We start from the raw sequence: 21,024 nt of genomic DNA on the forward strand, positions 1-21,024 counted from the left end.
AAATTCATGATTTGCAAATAGGCTCATGTCAGGGTATTTGCTCTACCAGTCAAGCAAAGAAAAGCAAGTGAAGGTGGTCACTTTCTGGTTGTGAGAGAGGGCTTGAAATTCCTCAATCTTGTACCACACTTAATACGCTAGCCTCAGCTCTTTTTGGATGTATAACATTCAGGACAATTCATACCCTGGAAAAAAAAAAAAAACACAGATTTGTAGCATGCTTACACTGCATTGTGAGTGCATACCTGTACAATCTGTTGTTCATGATGAATAAGAAACTTGTCAATAGGAATGTGTTGCCACGCAGTAACTATAACATTTGGTAAAGGAAAGATTGAAATAAGCAGCATATTTTAAACTGTAACAAAAAGAATAATTAGTTGAGTCTATACAGGCAATTTGTCATTTCCTGTTTATATTTTCCTCTTGCATGTTTGCCTGTTATTTGTAGTATATATACAGAATCCCTGTATACATTCATTCTACTGGTGAAATGCTGACACTAGATTTAACCATCGGGATTAATGTTCATATTGTTTCTTTCTGAAGTACAGTAAAACACGCTATGCTCATTTCTTCCCATGATTTAAACTTATATAGAGCCTACACCAACATAAAGTTGGAATTTGGGAAACAAAGGGAAAGTTCAAAGGACAAGTGTGGACATGTAAAGTAAATTAGGCCAGCAACAACACACGACTATCATTCAGGTTCATCGCTCCACTGCATTTTTGAGCAAAGTCAGTATTTCCCATCTGTTCAGTTCAACATCCTAGCCACATCCATTTCAGACCAGTGTTGAGTAAGTCTGATCCTGGGCTTACAAGTGAAGTTCAGGCCTAAAGAGCCGTGAACTTTCCCTCTCGTCAGAAGTTTCTCCTAAGAATGCTGAATATTTCAGGCGGGACAGACAACCACCTGGTCCTGGTGGACCTGCGGCCTAAAGGCATTGACGGGGCGCGGGCTGAGAGGGTGCTGGAGCTGGTGTCAATTACTGCCAATAAGAACACCTGCCCCGGGGACAAGAGCGCCCTGACTCCTGGTGGCCTCAGGCTAGGTATGACACAGCCTCACATTACACTGCATCTAACTTGTACACCAGGTTTTGTCACGCTTAACCTGCTCCTTTGTTCATGTATATGATCTGGAACACAAAAACAGTAAGAAAATGGTACTCTCCCATCAAAAATGAATGGGGTTTGCACATTAAAAATAAAATAAAATATAAAATATATAATAAAAAAAAAACTTAATTGACATCCCAGTTGTTCACTTTCTCAAAATAATCATCTTGGAGTATTAGTGAGCAATTCACCACTTACTTCATGTTACCTTGTATTTAATTAATAGTTGAGGCATAATGACATTTTTTTTTTCACTCACCTTCTGAAAACATAGATCTGCATATGTAAATTAGCCACACACCAATCAAGCCACAAGCACTGAGCAAATTATGATTAATTAAGTCTGTTTGGTGAAATTCCCTCGTCTTCCCTCGGAAGTTCAAGAGCCTCAACTCTACACTTTGCCCACATCTAGCTTCTCCTTCAGGGGACATATATTTCACCTACGATTCTCTGCACTTTTTGGCTTCTCGATTGCTAATTTGTTTGAGACATGAATTTAAATATTTCAGTGAGTGATCTACTATCAGTCTAGGCACTGAATTTTGGCAGTCTACGTGATTTAATCACTCAAATTTCAGGAAACTCTGGGAGTCTACACATTTTTCTGATTTGGAAAAAAAAATAGAGTAGCATAAGAAAGACTTTGGAACAATAGAAATCAGAGCTTGACCTGTAAAAGCAAATAAAAAAGGTACCATTTCTTTGAATCTTTGCAAGTTGCAATTTTTAACATCATTTGTTTCAAGAGCAAATGCTGGTAAATGGGTTGCAGTATGGGAGAGGATGCATTTTAAAGAGCATCAAAAGGGAATGGCATCTGCTTTCTTCAGACAATGCATCCTCCCTTTCAAGTACAAATTTAGACAAACGATCTGAAATTGTTTGCTCATCCTCTGATTTGAGGATAAAGCCTTCCATTAACCTGTGACACACAAGCAAGCCTGTGCTTCTCTCCGTCCCAGGTGCACCGGCCCTGACTTCCCGACAGTTCAAAGAAGCTGACTTTGTGCAAGTAGTCGAGTTCATGGATGAGGGCTTCAAGATTGCCTTGGATGTCAAGAAAAAGACAGGTAAGCCTAGTGTGGGCAGGGACACTGATTAGGATGCACTGCAGCCCGGTGGTTGAAAAGAACTTTTTTTTCCCCCCACTGGTTGAGTACATCTGTTGGGGCTCAAAGCAACAATTTGAAACTGTGCACTTATTACACACTCAGCAGAAGAATTACAGGTCGTTGCCAGACACACACAAGGCACTACTTTCAGCACTTATCTTGTTGTACCTGGCCTCAAGAGATGATTAAATTATTTGGACACGGTACCATGAGAGGAAACAAAATGCCCATTGGTGATAAAACAAAGGAAGTTAAGAACAGAAATCTGAACTCCCCACCTCTTGTGTGTTTTTTTTTTTTTTTTTTTTTTTTTTCCTTTTTCAAATCTTGTCTGGCTGTCTCATCCCCCTCCTGTGTCTTCCACAGCAAAGCTCCAGGACTTTAAGAACTTCCTGCTTCAGGACCCAGAGACTGTGGCTCGCATCGCCGACCTGCGCCACCGCGTCGAAGCCTTCGCCAGGCCCTTCCCAATGCCGGGCTTCCACGACCATTAGACTTGCCAACATGGAGTCAGGCCGCCAGCTCAGCAGGATAGAGAAGAGATAACACTCTGGTGATGTTTGTGGTCAGCATTTGTGAGTATGGAGTTGAGTGCATGGACTCATTTCCATGTATATCCAATCAAAAAACAGGCGAACATTGTTCTGTATTTCTTTTTTGCTGCAGTCCATTAATCCAATCTTGTATACAAGCGTGGCCTCTGTGTTGAGGCTGAGAAAATGATGTAATTTCAGAGTAATTTTGTAGAGCTGCACAACCTGTTCTCTATTTTTAAAGTTTTGTTTAACAATTTGTTTCCTGGCTGCTGTCTTTGCATCATCACCTCAACATGGTGCGTGGAGGAGAAAAAAAAAGGCTAAATCAAAAGATCAATCAAACAGCTAACAGATTTGTATGTGAAGCTCTTCCTGTCACAGACAGTACGACTTGATTTGCTTATAATTGGATCTTCACTGAGGAGTCTTAATGCTGTAAAATGTCTTAACTAATGTGACTAATGTAGATGATTATATTTAAACGGAGATGCGTACATGTCAGCCCTGTACTGTCTTGTCTTAGTGTATGTAACCAGCTACATGAGATTGCTTCATGAAGTGGAGATGTGTTTCCCCAAGCAGCACTGTCTTAGTCCACTTGTTAGGAAGAGAAAATAATTTTGGTTACTATAGAAATGATAAAGACGGATTATCCAAACTTGCAGTATTGTTAAGCATAATTATTCAAAGTTAACTAATGTAGTAATGCTTTGTGGAACACACCTCCAAACTGTTAGGGTCCAAGCAAAAGTTTATGTGAAAATCTACAGTATTGTTATTTCTCCATGCTGTAATCGCCTTTTTTGTCTCAAATATCATGGATTATAGATTTGATTGAATTGACCTACATATCCTTTATTTTGTTATGAATCCTTTTGACAGATAAATAACCAAATGTAATGAGTAGAAATGTCACTTTGAATTATTTCATGCTTAATGTGTGTTTTACAGAGAGAATATACTTTTCTATCTATTATTTAAAACAGAAGTAACTATCTTGAACGTCCATCACCTCATGTGACATATCAGTGTTCCTACAGTAGCATCAGCTTGTTTGTTGTATTTCTGAGAGAGATTAACACGCTGTAGTGCAGCGTCACTCCATGCCCACTTTACCTGTCAGATGGTACCATAAGTGTTAAATAATAACCATTATATAGCAGCTTGATTTTGATGTGTGTTGGGAGGTTTTCTTTTGGCTACTTGGTTCTCAAATTGGAAGCGGTACAACTTGTTATCACTGCATCAGTGAGCGAACAACATTTCTTCTGTTTGTTAAATGTACGGCACAAAAGAGGGAAAGCAGGAAGGGTAAAACTTCTTGACTTTGCACAATACACAGCTTCTAGACTCCTTCATCTCTGATGTTACCTGCCTGAGTTTGTTTACGTCAACACAACTTTGAAATAACTTTTGTTTTACAGAACATTTTTATTATAGAGAAAAGCTTAATCCGAATAAAAAATCTAATAATTGCAGTATAATTTTGTTTGTGTCATTTTGTATATGCAAATTGATGCGTGTATCTCATACACACACTCACACACACACACACACACACACACACACACACACACACACACACACCTCCCTACAGTTTGAACAGCTAACTGGTGATTTATAATTTGTGTGTGGGAAGATGTCTGTTGAAATGTAATCATGTTTGAGTGTGATCGTACAGAAGTTGGAGCGTGGGAGCGTAGATGTATTTGTGAGCGACTGGAGCAACAAATATTTAGGCTGATACAGACATGAGTAGAAGAAATACTAATAGTCCCACGGGGCTGGTACTGTTGTGTGAATGGGAGAAAGTGTCCCTTTTAGACACTGCAGTGATGAAAAGTAATTACAGATGAAGCCACTGTAAAAGTCCCCACTTTTAACTAACTTGCTGCACTGTTGCTCCAGCCTAAAGAGGATCTGTTTGGAAGGCAACAGCCTGATAACTGTTTGTGCGCTAATAAACCAAATTCAAAGTCCATTGTACTAATGTAGAATGGAGAGAAATGCATTAAAATAGGTTGTGTGGCCCACTACATTTTATAATTCTCAAATTTGTTTACAGCTATCCCGCCACTACCACTTAATAAATTGTTCCTATGCATCTTCTCTATATCAAATAATTTAGGACTTGCTCTTATCTAAATGGAAGACATCAAGCGATCTCAGTCTCCTAACCGAGCACCAGGTAAAGGAATCAGTAAGACTTCTCTGAGTAACTGGGACAGAAAATTGCTTTAAGAAGCAAAACTTTTTACAAGCTGGTGATGTGGGAACAAAGCTTACAGGTTACATGACTGGAGCTGGATCAAAATGGACTGAGGTGCCAGAGTTTGTAGGGTGCCACTTCCTAAAACAACATGAGGAAAAGTTTTTTTCTTTTTCCTTTTTGTCCTTTTTTTTTTTTTTTTTTTTTTTTTTTTGTCATTTGTGTCAGGGAGCCCACTCTTTACCCTAGGGGGACTCGCTCAACTCTATTTTTCCAACCCTGTGAGGAGACATACAGTGGTTGAGCAATATCCTTTAGCAGCGCAATGGATCGCAAAATCAATCTGTAAAATGAAGACGTCCACAAGGAAGAAAAAGCACAAAGAAAAAGTACTCTTCAGTTGTAATTGTCATAATTGTAAGCCATATCACCCATCTGGTACATTTCCTCATAATGTTGCTCATATGTCACAGCCTTAAAACTCCCCTCTGCTCTGCCCTCTACTGTTACAGGCACACACACCACACACTGTTACAAATGAAAAGATAATAAAATTCAGTTCCCTTGGTAGATGATTTGACAATAAATCATGTCTGTTTAATGAGGAGAGGGATAAATGACAATGTCAGCAATTAATTGGAATCATGTATTCAGTCTGTCAAATCTGTGTGTGTGTGTGTGTGTGTGTGTGTGTGTGTGTGTGTGTGTGTGTGTGTGTGTGTGTGTGTGTGTGTGTGTTTATATGCATGGGTGTACTCCTGTCATATGATTACCTGTCATAATTAGACACAGCAGAATGTGATATGATGGTAGATCTAAACATACAGAGGGTCTGTCTGCCTCGGTTTAGTGGTATTCCATGTCCTGTTTGAATTCCAAATCCCACTAATGTGTTGTAATTATCTTGTAATGAAACACGAGGGTTCCTTGTGGTCTAATCAATGTCTCTGACACTTGTGTTTGTGTGTGTGTGTGTGTGTGTGTGTGTGTGTGTGTGTGTGTGTAATGTTGTGTGTACTCCTGTTCATATTAATACCACTACAGATACCACTACTACTGATATAATACTACTACTAATGATAATACTCATAATAAACTTAATTTCTATAGCATTTAAATAAAAGCACAGTTTTCAAAGTGGTTTACATAAGATTAGAGAGGAAAAATAAACATGGTCAAGGAAATAAAATAAAATTAAATTAAAAAAAACAAATAGAGAAATAGAGGAAACATGAGGAGCAACTCAAGATTGAAAACTGGACAAAATCAAAAAATTACATAAAAGCAATTTAAAAAAAAAAAAAAAAAAAAAAACAGTTGATTGTGATTTGAAGTCAAATGAAACACTGAATTACATCTTGTGAGCTGCCTTCTCAGTCTTGAAATCCTGGATATGAGTTCCCAGTCAATATCACATAATTGTTTTCGTCAGAGGGCATCCCGCAGGACAAAACCACAGGCCCCGCCCTGATCAGTGATTTAAGTACAGAAGTACTTTTTATTCTCAATTCTCTTATTCTCAAAACGTGCAGCTGCACTTGCCCTTACATTTCCTCACTCTACTTTTCTAAAAATACTTTCTTGTCCCTCAGTGTGAACTGCTTATTTTGATCACCCGGTCCCATTTTTCCAAAATCTGCACCACAACGTGATAGCTTTTGTCCTGCATTTCCGTAGCCTCTGCCTCCCTGGGCTCAGCTTGCTGCCCCAGGAGCTTGAGCCGGAGCTGGCAGAGTGAGCACTTCACCTCCTCAGCCTTCTGGTTTAAAGTCAGACAGGGGAGAGTCTGGAGCAGAGAAGACCTCAACCTGACATGACCCCTCAGCGGAGGAAGAGCTCAGTGCAGGAGACAAAATGCACAGGTGACTGAGAATCTAAATGTGTCTGAGGGAGCTGCATGCATCCCCTCATTAAGCAGGTGCACACCAGGGCAGGTGTCAGGAAACTTTCACCCCTGCTGAGCCATTTGCTCTTTTCATGTGATACATTTTTTTTTCCTGAGGAGCCATTATTATTTAATATTTGATTAATTTCTTTGAAGATTAAGTTATTTGATTTGGGATTAATTAAATACAAGTTGTGGGTAACATTATGGCAATGTATGGCTGTCAGAAGGGCCCAGTGGTTTTTTTCTGCCTGGGGTCCCAGCAGTGCCTGGAATTGCCTCTGCTGACCTCTACACACACTCCCAAACATGCATGCACTCACACACACCAGTGATTCAGTTTCCAGTCTTGTGTTTAACAGTTTATTATTAGCTGCAACCAGCAGCTCCATAGCTTGGTTTTTGGTTGGTCCAAAAAATATCTCCATCCCTTGGCAGCCAGTTTTCACCCTAGGAGCCGGAAATTTGACATGGAGGTCAAGTGTGTGTATGTGTGTGTGTGTGTGTGTGTGTGCATAAAGGTGCGTATTTGTGTTCGTGCCAGTTGGCTAAAACAGGGCATGGCAGTGGGAGTGGCCAAAAAAAGCACAGAGCCTCTAAAACTGATTCATGTAACACAAATACCCATACACTTTCACTGCTGATGGTTTGCACTGCGCCCTATACTTTAGCCACACCCCTTCCCTTTTCATGACTCATGAGTCATTTGTGTTAGGCACTTGTGGGAGTCCTCAGTGGACTGAGCAGAGTTTGTTTTTCATTGGTGACAGTCAGCCCTGATCAAGTTCCCTGGCATTTCAAGTTAATTTGCATAGACAGATATGTCTAATTGTACTCGTTTTGTATAAACCATGTTATCATGCTGGTGGGCTAATTCATGGTCAATATTGTCTTTTGCGACAAAATCTGGGGTTTTCGATTCAGAGAGTATGTCATGCGATGTGAAGCATTATATACGTTACACCAGTCCGCTCTTCTTTGTCTTCTGTAATAGAATTATGTGCCTTAATCTTACTCTCATCATTTTACCCTCCAACAGGCCTGATGTGGGAAGAGGAAGCTGGACACACACAGAGCTGACACTCACTGTAATTTGCGATGGTGTGTTTGTATTTGCATGCATGCGGGTGCACCAGTGTGTGTGTGTGTGTGTGTGTGTGTGTGTGTGTGTGTGTGCTTGTGTCTACCTGTTTATTTGTGCGTTTGTTTGCAGGCTGTGTGCTCGAGGATGTGTGTCTGAAAGAGCCAGAGTTATGCCTATTTTACACCCAAATGCTCCTCTTCTGCAGACACTTTTAGTAAACATATTTTCACACCCTACCTGCAGCAGTGAGCCAACAACTCTTGAAAACTGTTTTCACCTCCTCTTCCCCGATGGAAAACTCTCCCTGCTCCAGGAGCGAGGAGGGGTTAGTATGGAACAAGACTGCCAATGCAGCATAAATCTTTGTCCTGCTTTTTACACAGAGCGAGCTATTCTCATGCCGTGTATTGTAAACACGCCCCTGGCTTATTTAGGAATTCATACAGGCAGGATGTTACCTCGTACATTGTCGTATTTTTAGAGGGATATGCTGTTGCCTATTTTCTCTCTGTGACCATGTTGGCAAGCCGCTCATTTGTGTTAAGGTTTAACAATTTGTACCAGTCAGCATCCTTGAATAAAACTCTACTTTTATATGGAAGGACAACAACCATTTCACAGAGACGGGGGCGGTAAAAAAGTAAGTCACAATTGGTTTCTTGAGAAATACCTGTTGGTAGATAGGTGGTTTATTGGGCCAATGGTCACCGCAGGTTGAGTTTCTAATTCAATCTAAAATGCTGCTTTAAAGTCCCCATGCAATGTCCTCACATGACTTCCTCCTCCTGTAAAACAGAGCATCTTAAATGGTGACATCATCCTGCACTAGTGTGTGTGTGTGAATTAGAATGTCAACCAATAAAACAAATCTTTAAACGTCCCCTCTCATCCATCTTTCCTTTTCCTTTCCATTCTCTCCCAAACTGATTATTATTATTATTAACCCTAATCCTACTGGTTTGTACTTATGAGTGATCATTCCCTGCATTATGTCCTGTTACAACAAGAAATACATCAAATCAAAACAGTAAGAGTCCATTTTATGGGGTCTTTAAAGTATGTTAATTAACAGTGTCTTAATTAATTAGTCTTTTATTGCATTTTAAAATCTCATGAGCAGGGAGCAGTTTGTTTTGTTAATATATTTCAACACCACAACTAGGATATTAAACTAGCCGACCCTACACACAAAAACACAGCATGCTGAATACTTTATATGGAGTATTTTCTTTAAACTAACCCTCACAATCACTGTTGGGGCTTCTGTCCCCAGCTGTGACACATCAAATGTCCAGCTGTTTATTTGCCTTGTGGACACAACAACCTGTCTGTGGAAATATGATCAGCAATCTGTGTGTCTTTTCTGTCTGACAAAACTGAAAGATCATTTTTAATAACTTGTATTTGACCGATAGATGGCTCACATCTTGTTGTCGCAAGCAGTGCTGTTTTGTTTGTTGGGAGTCCAGCATGGTTTCTGAAATTTGCTGAGCTGGACTTCATGAGCTCTGGGTGTTGTTCGCTCCTGATAGCGAGCCAGCTGAACAAATTTTCACCTCCACCGCAGGTGATTGTTGATGAAGTGCTATGAAAATATATTTTAGAAAAGTGCGATGTTATTATTTGTAGGAATTACAGAAGTAGTATGCAAGTATGTAGTATGCTGGCTCACTTGGTGAAAAATGAAACAAAGTGTAGTAATCTGAGTCAGAATTGCTTGATTGTCTCTGGCACTCACCACTGGACCCAGATGCAGATCGAGAAAACAAGGCAGGAAAAATTGACCTTCAGGTACATGGGGCAAAATTCACTTCCCAAATGAATTCTCAAAATCATTTCATCTCTGACAACAACAACATCTCATTCACAATGTAAACAAGCATCAACAGGAGATTTTCATCCTCAGCTGCAAGCCTTAATACTTCTATCTAGAAAATAATTTGGAATAATTATTTAGGTAAGTTATATTTACAGATTACTTGAAGAAGTAACTATAAGCACAGGAGGATGGGCAGACATTGGTTTTGACTAAATTCTTATTAAGTGCAAGTAGCAAGCTATGTTCACCACACTAAACTGTCCTTAACTGTCTGGTATGTAGTTTTGTAATAAATTAATGGCCTTACCTTTGTCAGCTATATTGTTATAAGTATGCAGAATGAAAATAAAATAAAATAGAAATTAAGAATCAATTTGACAACTTAAGAAGAAGCAAAACTAAGAAGACAGTTGAGAAAATGCTTAAGAACTATTTCAGTGACTATCAACTTTTCTGTATTTGTAAGACTATATTTACAAAAAAAACAAAAAAAAAACAAACTTAAATCTTCAGTACAGGACTTTCCAGTTCTGTATGATGTGAGAGAGTCATGGAATAGCAAACTGAAGTGATTATCCATATAATTTTAATTAAGAAATTCCAGTAGAAACTGTGAGGTGTGGCTTCTGTAAAATGTGTCACTAACAGTCAACTGTGCGCCAGTATTGACTGCCACCACACACACCAGCTTTGCAATGTAATTTACAATGCAGTGAGTTTTATTGGTGGGTGATAGACTTCATCATTGTTGTGTGAACTGGTTTGCCATTAGATTGAACTTAACCAATGTTTATTTATATGTAAAAGTTCCATAGTGCAGCTTCAAGAACTTTTTCATTCTTGAGGGGGGAAAAAATTGTCCCCTTTTAATGATCCACAGGTCAGTATGTGGACCATCCCTTCATGCAAACTCAGCAATGTTCGATTTGCAGGGACAAATGAGACCAAGTGGACCAAGAAACTCCCTGAATCCCAGCCATCCAAAACACAAATGTCCTCTTCTTTTTGATCTATGGACGAATGTTGGATTGGGGTTTGTATGCAATATTGAAACACACGGAGCACATTTCAGCTATAGGAGGAAGGATGAAAGGATGAAAGACCCCACTATCTCCACCGAATCAGTGCATCTGCCCAGGGCCTCTCAGCCATGCTACCCCAACGCTGCCACCACTGCCTCCTGTTTTGTGGCATGTCCTATTTACTTATTTATTCGTCCCTCCTCCACCCATGACTTACTTCTTATCTTGCCCATTAAAATTAATCCCCATCTAAAAATATCTACTCTTGCTTGTCAGAGAGTATGTAGTCGAGGAGGAGATAGTCTCGCTCTCGATCTGCCTCTCTCTGCCTCTGTCTCACTGCCAAGGGCTTAAGTATTCTATGTGTGGGAAAAAAAAACCTCTCTTCTCAACTCTTTCTGAGGTAGAAAATGGCAAACACAACTGTGTTTGTGAAATCTTAATCACATGCTGCCATACCTCCTCGTCTGGTGAGGCATGGCTGCCTCAGTGTTTGCTGTTTGGGAAAGTACAGCATGGGTTTGTTGACACACACACTATTGAAACCATATGAATTCATTAATTTTGTTCCATTGTCATATTTTATGGGAGCGTGAGTTAGAAAAAGGGCTAAAGGTAGGCAAGGGAAATATGATTTTGGGCGAAAGAAACTCAAAACAGGTATGCACTAGAAAATGGACATTTGAAGAAAAAATGATTAGTGTTCAGATGACATTGGGCAAGTGGGACTGGCTGATGTGGACAAAATGAAATGAAACCTTTGACTGAATTCCCTGATATCAATATTGTGGCAATATTGAACTATTAGTGCATTCATAAGATATTTACACATAAGAGATTTTTGATAAACAACCATTAGATGGCCAAGCAGGTCAGGGCAAATAACAGAACAGCTACAACAGTACTAAGTTCAAATTGCATCCCTTCACTAACATGAAGCCTTTAAAACCAGGAGAAGACAAGCCTTGTACAATATCCAGAATCTCAGATGTTTATATAATGATCAGGGGCACTGTCAAGAATTTTGGGCCCCATGAACAAAAAATATATCTATTTACTCGATGATGGTTTAATAATTTTATATTAGTTTTTACCTATTTTTGGGGGGCCCTGTCAAGCAAGGGCCCTTGGAATTGTCCTAACTTTTCCCCCATATACGGCACCCCTGATAATGATATCAATATAATTTTGATATATTTCCCTGCCCTAATATTTCTGAATTGTTGAAAAGTAAATTATCATAATGAGGTATGTATGAACAAGATTGGGGAAAAAAAAATCCCAGCATCTCCCACTGTTCTATAGGCGTCCGACTCTTTGTTGAGCTCGGGGATGACGAGCTGCCAGAGTGTATAACCTGCAAGGCTGCAGGTACAACAATACACATCAGCACTAACACAAAGAAAAAACAAACGGAGGCAATGCAATTGCAACGACCTGAGAGGCCGTTCAGGTTGGATTATAACTGCCCCCGTGTAGGTGTGTGTGTGTGTGTGTGTGTGTGTGTGTGTGTGTGTGTGTGTGTGTGTGTGTGTGTGTGTGTGTGTGTGTGTGTGTGTGTGTGTGTGTGCGTGCGTGTGTGTGTGTGTGCCCTTGTGATTATGCCCCAGTGTGATGCTTTAGCCTGGCTGATTACCTGTCAGCAGGTTCAGAGCACCTGACAGCACACACACACACACACACACACACACACACAAACATGACCCAGCTACAGACAATACCCACTGGGCAGGTCACCACACAGTTGAGGGAGGCATATTGCTAAACAGTATTTGCACTCACACACACACAAACACACACACACACATACACCCTCCTCCTTACCAGCCCTCTGCTCTCTTGAGCCATGTGGCTGCTCAGTTTTTGGGAGGGAGGTGGCAAATAAATGGGCTCATGGAGAGGCTGGAACATAGATTGTCTATTAAGGAGTGTATTAGGAGAACCCAGCGGTGCAACATGGAACTAGTTTGTGTGCCATTAGTGTAAGATTATAGGTTGTGCCGTTCGGTGTGCAGTGATACTGAGTGAGAGCGAACACTGCGTACACACAAACGTCTGTGTGTACGCAGGCAGACACATACACACTCACTCACAGAAGCACACATTCATCATTCAGTGAACTCTCCAACTCAGGAGAGTTATGCCAGCAGGAGGCATATTTGGAGAAACTATTGATTCTGAATCTGTCATTTCCCTGGCATAGCTCTACCTAAGTGAAAATAATGTTTTGGTCCTTCCAGACAAACAGTGATCAAACAGTTCAGTGATTTGTCTGTTTGGACCACATCTTTCCTCGTTCTCCGTGGGACAGAGAGACGGTTTAAAAGAGCTCTATGACCCACATACATATTCATCTCTGATGACTGTTTTCTATTTTGGTCCGCTTCATCGACAACTTCATATCTCAGCATGTGTGACTTATTTGTCCCAATGCTGGGCTTGTGATGTGATGAGCTCAGTAAAAATTATTTTCCTGGAAATTAGAACAAGATTTGGATTTTGTAGAACATTCAACAGTCAACTACAAGTATTGGCTATCGAGCGTATGCATGGCAGTGTGGTAACATACTGAGTAAGAAGACTGTACTTCCCAAAGACACTGCCTCCCTACCAGCTGCAGGGTTGCTGCTCTGTCTCTAACCCTGACCTCTGACCTCCCTGTGGAGCATGCATGCACAAAGATTACCAATACATATTAATGTTAATTATCCACTTTTATTAATATTATTAACTGAGCCCAAGCACTCTAACAGATGACCACACACAAAAAGAACCACCCTTCTGCCTTTTAGCTTTTGTCTTCAAGGTTACGGTGTAAATTTAGAGGTTGTGTCGAGTCGTGGAGCGTGTGAGGTGAGACTCTGGAAATGTAGAGGAAGCAGTTTCACATCAAAGCGGCGACAACAGGAGGTCCTGCCAAACTTGGTGCCCCTGAAGTTGCCTGGAGGACCTTTAGAAGTCAGGGCCCTCTTTCTTCAGGCTCTTGTAGTCCGTGTTGACGGCCACAAACTGTGGGAGGCAGGAGGAATACATTTAAATCTGTTTTGCTTAAATTAAATTCATCAGTGCTGTCTTTAGGAATGCATGTGAAAAAAACGAGGTAGGGGAAAAGGAGTAGGGGGCGGACTGATTTACTACCCTGCACTCTCTCTCTCTCTCTCTCTCTCATGTACTTTAACATGCTTCTCAGTTTTGCCTTGCTGAGACAATTTGCCTATGTCATATTTAAATATATATATGTGTGTGTGTGTGTGTGTGTGTGTGTGTGTGTGTGTGTGTGTGTGTGTGTAATCCAAATGAAAGAAACCTTTTTGTGTTGCAACAATTATTTTATCCATGCATATCCTCCTCAACTGGTCTGCCGTTAAACCCTTGTCTCCTCCTCTACCCCCCCAACCCACTCCCAACCCTACACACACACACACACACATACACACAATCGCACATGCACATTTCCCTCTCCTCATTACGATCATTGTTTGGACTTCAGTGGAATCTCGATGTGAGACCTTTGGCTCGCTATCGAGAATTAAACATGCCGTATGCTGACCTTTTGTCTGCAGTGACTTTCATTCCACTGGCAAGCAACAGAGCCTTGAAACCCTCAGAAAATGCCCTGTTCTCTAAAAAACACATCATCCAGATCTCTTCTGGGGCCTGTCAGTTGGTTCTTTTCCTATTCTGTTTTGGGTCAGCATTTCTAATATTGCTATTAGCTTGTCTGGGGCTTTGCCCTTGTTCGAGAGGTTCAGCAAATTACCACCAACCACTAAAAGCCTCCAGTTCCATCTGCCTTAATTTGTTTTTGAAAGACACTTTGTTTTCCTTTTGTTTGAACAGATGTGAAGAAAGCCATGAAGCAGCCATGTTGATATGAATTTGTTTTGCCAGTGTTGGTTTGTCCAAATTTGATTTGGTAGGTTTTCAGGCTGATTATAAATGTGAGATTTTTGTTGATCTGAACTGATTTCTCCAGATGGAATACCACTGAAAAGATGCCATTTTAGGCTAGATTAGTTTTCCGGTGGACATGAATGGTGTGAGCAGTCAGATGGCGGTGTAGTGTGTGTGTGTGTGTGTGTGTGTGTGTGTGTGTGTGCGTGGTGGGGAAAGAGTCACCTTGTACTGGTAGGTTGGGTCGAGCTTGTTCCAGGGCTCTGGGTTGTTCTTCTTATCCCACAAGCTGGGAAAGGGGAGAGATTCAGGGCACGGAGAGTAATAAATACAGACGAGAGAGAAAGGCAAAAAGTTGGAGAGGGGACAGGAGCAAGAGAGGAATATGCAGGGTGGAGTTGAAAAGCAAGTGCAGAGGAAAAAGAGAAAGAGAAATAGACAGAGATGTAAATAATAAAGACAGGAAGAGAAACAACGAGAAACAGAGGAACAGAAGGACAGAGACAATAGGAGATAAATACACAGACGCCGGATGGAAAAACAAGTGGGGAGAGAGGGAGAGAGGTGATTATGAGATGAGGTGAACTCAGCCCAGTGACTTGGCAGTACTCCTCTGTTCATTAACCAAAGTCTGGATCTCACAGAGCACAGCTCCACTGTGAATGTCCATCCCTCCTCCTCCTCATCCTCCTCCTCCTTCTCCTCCGGCAGGCAGCGAGTCGCACCGCCAAGCACAAACAAAGAGACAGAGAGGAGGCAAAGAGACTGATGGCAGAGCAAGCACGTCCCTCATCTCTCCCATCCATTACCACAAACACTAGACAATCTCTCAGAGAAAGGCAGTCACTGACTGCAGCACTCATCACTGCGCAGTGATGAGGTCAGGCTGTCTCGCTGACCCTCACAACAAGAGCCTCTATGTATCCAAATATGGCAAGCAGACAGCACATTTATGTATGTAGTCTGAGAGTTCAGCAGTCCCAGTGGTAATGACCAAGTGTTCACTGCCAAAGTTTGGTACTTTAACGGTTAATTATACACCGTATTCCATCCAATCGCCACACCTGTTCTAAAACCCAAAGTGTCTGCTGATTGGCTGGCTGGGTATCTGCTTGCCACAGGCAGGAAAACAAACTTGTCCAGGCATCACTAAAGCCCCACCTCTCATTTGGCTCAAAGTAAGTACACAATGTTGCAGAAACAGTCCAAAGTCTGGAAACATTTCACTAAAACTGACCACGACAGCTTGCAGTGCAAATAAGGCTTTGTTCATACTGCAGGGCAAATCTAACTAAAAGTTATAAGAGACCAGATCTGATATGTTTGTTCAAACTTTACCCGCACTTACTTGCATATCCACACATGGTTGGCACAACAATGACATAGGTGTGCTGACCCTGACCAGTTATTTTGTTTACAACTGGTGCAAAAAGCAGCAGATTTTATGATGGATATTCTGTTACAGGCAATGTCCAGTGATGGTGCTGAAAATATTCACCATGGACAACACTGATGAGGGCGGCATGTGTCACTTTGTTGCTGCTGTCTGTGCTCATGCTACAGTAATGTTTCTGTCTGTGCAGTGTCTTTTCAGCAGCAGCGACACAACTGAATGACCATAGAAATATTGGGTGTAGTATTCCAGGTCTAATAAGTATGAAGGGCTGAGGTTACCGAGGGCTTTGTGTGAGAGAAGTAGAGCCCTGTAGTCAACCTGAAATTTGATAGGGAGCCAATAGAGTTTGAAAAGAGTAGGGTGATGTGGTCGGTGAAGAGGGAATTAAAAAATAGGTAGCCTACAGGGAAAAAAAAGTGCAATATGATTTTGTATTATTTACTGATGTCTGTATAATGTTGGATTTTTTTTTTTTTTTTTTTTTTTTCAAAATAATAGCCTGCCCCTATTTTATTCAGCTTTTAGACTCAAATAGCATGAATGTCTGCATGGGAAAACCTCTCATAGAAATTTTTGACCTGACCTCTCGGGTCAAAAATTTCTAAATTCTGCTGCAGCAACAGCAGTTAGAGCACTTTGGGATTATGGATACGTAGCAATCACTGGATACTATTATTATTTCTTGGTGCACTACTTTCATCGGGCCATCTGCAGAAGGAAATATTTGGAGAATCACACAGTCTCAGATGAAAGATGGAAAGCTCCAGCAAGTGCAGAGAAACAGTAGGAGGGCTTACGTGACATGAGGTCCTCTCACCAGACGGATCAGGTAGAGGCCGGCTCCAGTCATGCCCAGAGTAATGAAGAAAAACTGAGGGATTAACTGGAGAGAGGAAAGGGGGAGAGGAGAGGAGAAGAGAGGAGAGGAGAGGAGAGCAGAGGAGAGGAGAAGAGGAGGAGGAATGCATTAGCCCCAGACCACAGACATATAACTGTATATGACATATAAAGGTAAACAAGCATATTCTATCAAGTGGTTGGGTGTGATATGTACCATGCACATGCACCTGTGTGAAATACACACACATAAACACACACACACACACACACACACACACACACACACACACACACTGGTAGTTGTTATTCCTGTTATTCCTCTCCCTGCCCTCGTCCATATGCATGAGGCCCAGGCCATGTGTGAGGCAGCTCACTGTCAGCCCGGGTTGAACGGGCAAGGACGCAGCCGAAGCGCGAGCTGCCGCATCTCTGCGTGTGCCAGCCTCTCCTCCTCAACGCTGCCTGTCAGCCTGAGCGACAGGATTACACACACACACACACACACACACACACACACTCGCAGCCAAAAAAAAAAACACACACACATACACACAGACATACCCTGAGAGTAGGACGTGTACACAAATATGCACACATATGTCCACACAAACAGAGATGTGCATACACACACCCTCATGGAGGTTGTGAGTGGTGGTGATGACAGGAATTAAAATAGAAAAACACATTAGGGGGACAGGGGATAATGCGATATGTCATCTTAAACACCCAAAGCTTGGGCGCGACAATCCTCTCACCACACAGCATCGACTCCTCACAGCTACAGTGCCATACATTTCCTCTCTGCTGTACTTTGTGTATCTGAGAGAGAGAGAGATCGTCACACAACTGGCGAACATCTGTTCCCGCCCCACACAGATCTAGTCAAGCTGCAGAGAGATGACAGTTTGATCAGGTTGAACTGAAGGATATCTCTCGTCAGCTGTGTCTACACATCTGTCTCCTGTCTGATTGCAGCGCCACTTCCCTTGTGCTTGATTAGGAAGATTCCTTGTGATTGGAAAATTGATAGTCACTTCCATAAAGCCATAATTAGTGTGGCGACTGAGCGTGCAGCTGACTGACTACACAAAGCAAACTCTCATCCTCCAGGTTTTCCATCTACTGGTCAGATGCTTGAACCATTTACAGCAAATATGCTATCGCTGCTGCCTGGCTCCTGACATATTATTAATTTATGACCACCTAACATGGGGATTACTTCCTCCTGAATTCAAGCAAAATGTCAGCTTGTAAAAACCCATCTGTGTACTGGAGCTTTAAGTTTGTAGTACACACACACAGGCAAACAGCACATGCTCTTGTGCATGCAATTAATTCATCGTTGATTGGTGAGGAGTGCATGTGAACACTCACTCAAGCATGCACACATACTCAGGCTGCAGAGGCTTCAGTGAAGTGAACACCAGCAGCTATACACACACACACACACACACACACACACACACACAAGCAAAAATGCTGCAGCAGTTCTTGATGCACACGCATGCACACACACACACACACGCACACACACACACACACACACACACACACACACACACACACACACACACACACACACACACACACACACACACACATGCACATGTACACACATCAAGAGAGTGATAAAGATACTGCAGACATGTGGAGAGGGAGCTGTCCACTTCCCGGTGCTGATGTTCATATTGTGCTGCACTTGTGAGTGTTTCACCTTTTGCCATTCAGCCTGACCGATTTAGGAAATGTTCTATACTCTGTGGGGTTCAATACTGTTGCTGGCCTTATTACTGTTCTGGTAAACTGCCAACTCAACCCCGTCAATCCAGTAATTTGGGTCACCCGCAGCCTCTCCCCGGAAAAAATCAAGCACAGCTTCTGTGTTAAGTTCAGCTGTTTATCTTTCTTTCTTTCTTTCTTTCTCTCTGTCTTTCTTTCTGTTACATTGTGTTATCAGGATGTAAATGGCACGTTTTAATTACATTCTGCACACATCCCAGTAAAATGTGCATTGATGCATGAGGAGAGGATTGTTAATGGATTGTAATGGCTGTAGATTATGGTCGTAAAGTAAAACTAGTAATCCAATAACACATTGTAACTGGAAGCAACTGGATTGCTTTACTGGGTGTGAACAATACGGAAGATCAAATCATTAACTGCAAAAAACTGAGCAGGTAGTCGAAAATTTGTTGTGGTTAACATTTTGAAACTAATTTACCAAATCTTGCTCACTGTGAATCAATAGAACCAATTAATTAAAAAAAGGGTGTATAGATGCTACAAAAGAGACAGAAAGAGGATTAATTGTCTGGTGATGATGACTGAGTCAACACCCACCCATTTCTGTTGTACCCACAGATACACAGTTTATCATTTAATTTCTACAATAATGTTTATTAGGTATTTGTTGATTCCAATTTCCTCGAAAGTTGAGCAAATACCTAGAATTATGTATAACACAAATACTATACATATATGCACATTTATGTATTTTTTGTGTATGGAATATATTTATGCATACTTTTTCATAAACAGGTAATTATTCCCTACCAATCTATGACTGAAAAGGCTGGTAGCGTATCTACAAAAACAATGTATGATGTCCCAGAAAAGTTTACCCATAATTATAATTAACTGTCACAAAACTAAATGCAGTGATTTGCAGCCAGTCTCTTTGGCATTTGGTGAGATATGAATATGAGCACTTGATGATAAAACAGGAATGATCACAAAGAAAGCTCAATAGGCACATGAATAAAAAGTAACCTACCCCTGGGTGCTTCTTTGCCTGTTGAACCAGGGTCCTAATCATCTTTATTATTGTTATTATTCCAACAACAAACACAAAATGGAACAAAATCTATCTCCCCCAAAAAACGAAACCACAAAGAAAGAAAAATTCAGGAAAAAAAAAAATCAGGACGCTTAGAGTCTGATGAATGTGCCCATGTGCGTCTCTCTGTGTGGATTTATGTAGAGAGCTCTTTGTTTGTTAAAGTATGTTGGCCAGTGCAGGGAAACCTGTTGCCAATCTCTTCCCTCCGCTCTATCCGGCCTCGTCCCTCCCTGTCATTGGTTGAATGAGAGGGTCAGAGGGGACATTGAGGGAGAGAGAGAGGGAGAGAGAGTCCTAATCCTTATAAACACATCTGTTGAGTCTGTTGAGGACTGAGCAGTGTGGAAAACACTACATGCATCCTCCGAGGCTGTTGTGTACTCTCTGTACTAAGGGTTACATTGTGCTAAAGTATGACATCATGTCCAGAGAACTAGGATATTTCTTGCTGCCACAGATACAGTTGCATCGTTGTGTTTATATTTAATTAGTAGAGAAGAATTTTCCAAACACTTCCTCTTGGGTATGAGCCACAGGGCAACAGCAGTGCATCTTCTATAATGTAGTGTAGTTCTTGGAGTCATTTCACCATACACTTACAGTGCAACCATGATGTTGGTTAGCCAGATGAGTCATGTTTTACTGTCCTGTTTCATTTATAAAATCATTTTACCATATATTTTACCTGATAACCATCGCTTTGAAACTATCACAGCTTTTCCCACTGGTTATTAAACTGCTGCTTTTGCAAAGTATCTTGTTGTGCGTACAAGAGGGGAGCGGCAGCAGCAGCTCCCGACAACATTTCCCCCGGGTGGAGACCTTTGTCCCACAGATGATAATGGCAATTGATTACCGAGTAATGCAGCGCTTGCAGACTTTTCGAGTTCCTCAACGACACACAGCCTAATGTAATTAACACCAAAATGCTACGTTGGGCAAAACGCATAGGCAATTGAACCTCGTTATTTAAGATACCTGCTGCGTTCTCACTGTTAATCATGCTTAAGGGGGTGAGACTTGCTGGTTGCATTTTAAAACACCAGCACTTGAACCTTGTTCACGTTAACCCATTAAACATCAGCATTAAAGCTTGCCTATATGGAATAAAACAACAGTGGTCGGTAAGGTGATTAGAGAAATTCAAGGAAAGATCTTTGTAATATTCCAAGTGTTGTGTTTTAACCCTCAATTAACCAGGCATCTAAGAAACAGATTGTTATCACCAGCAGCAGCCTGGGGGGTAAATATTTATCTCAAA

At 41.3% G+C, this 21,024-nt stretch overlaps 2 protein-coding genes across 3 annotated transcripts in view; one reads left to right on the forward strand and one right to left on the reverse strand.

The window, feature by feature from the left end:
* Nucleotides 1–4,256, forward strand: part of shmt2 (serine hydroxymethyltransferase 2 (mitochondrial)) — a 29,176-nt gene extending 24,920 nt beyond the window's left edge. The window contains exons 10-12 of the mRNA XM_030051347.1: nt 902–1,057; nt 2,090–2,197; nt 2,606–4,256. Coding sequence (XP_029907207.1) covers nt 902–1,057; nt 2,090–2,197; nt 2,606–2,733 — 392 coding nt within the window. The 3' untranslated portion in view covers nt 2,734–4,256. The remainder of the gene's footprint in view (nt 1–901; nt 1,058–2,089; nt 2,198–2,605) is intronic.
* Nucleotides 4,257–13,489: 9,233 nt separating this feature from the next.
* LOC115359063 (cytochrome c oxidase subunit NDUFA4) lies at nt 13,490–19,990 on the reverse strand. Of its 2 annotated transcripts, none has more exons than XM_030051348.1 (4): nt 19,698–19,990; nt 16,882–16,967; nt 14,914–14,977; nt 13,490–13,803 (listed from the first exon to the last, which is right to left on the reverse strand). In XM_030051348.1, exons 1-4 carry the CDS (start codon nt 19,737–19,739, stop codon nt 13,747–13,749), a joined length of 249 nt encoding a protein of 82 aa, XP_029907208.1. In that variant the 5' UTR covers nt 19,740–19,990; the 3' UTR covers nt 13,490–13,746. The 2 variants fall into 2 exon arrangements, with proteins under 2 accessions (XP_029907208.1, XP_029907209.1); XM_030051349.1 differs by lacking the exon at nt 19,698–19,990 and adding an exon at nt 18,570–18,676.
* Nucleotides 19,991–21,024: the final 1,034 nt, after the last annotated feature.

Source organism: Myripristis murdjan, chromosome 5, assembly GCF_902150065.1.
Source record: "Myripristis murdjan chromosome 5, fMyrMur1.1, whole genome shotgun sequence".
Lineage (NCBI taxonomy): Eukaryota > Metazoa > Chordata > Actinopteri > Holocentriformes > Holocentridae > Myripristis > Myripristis murdjan.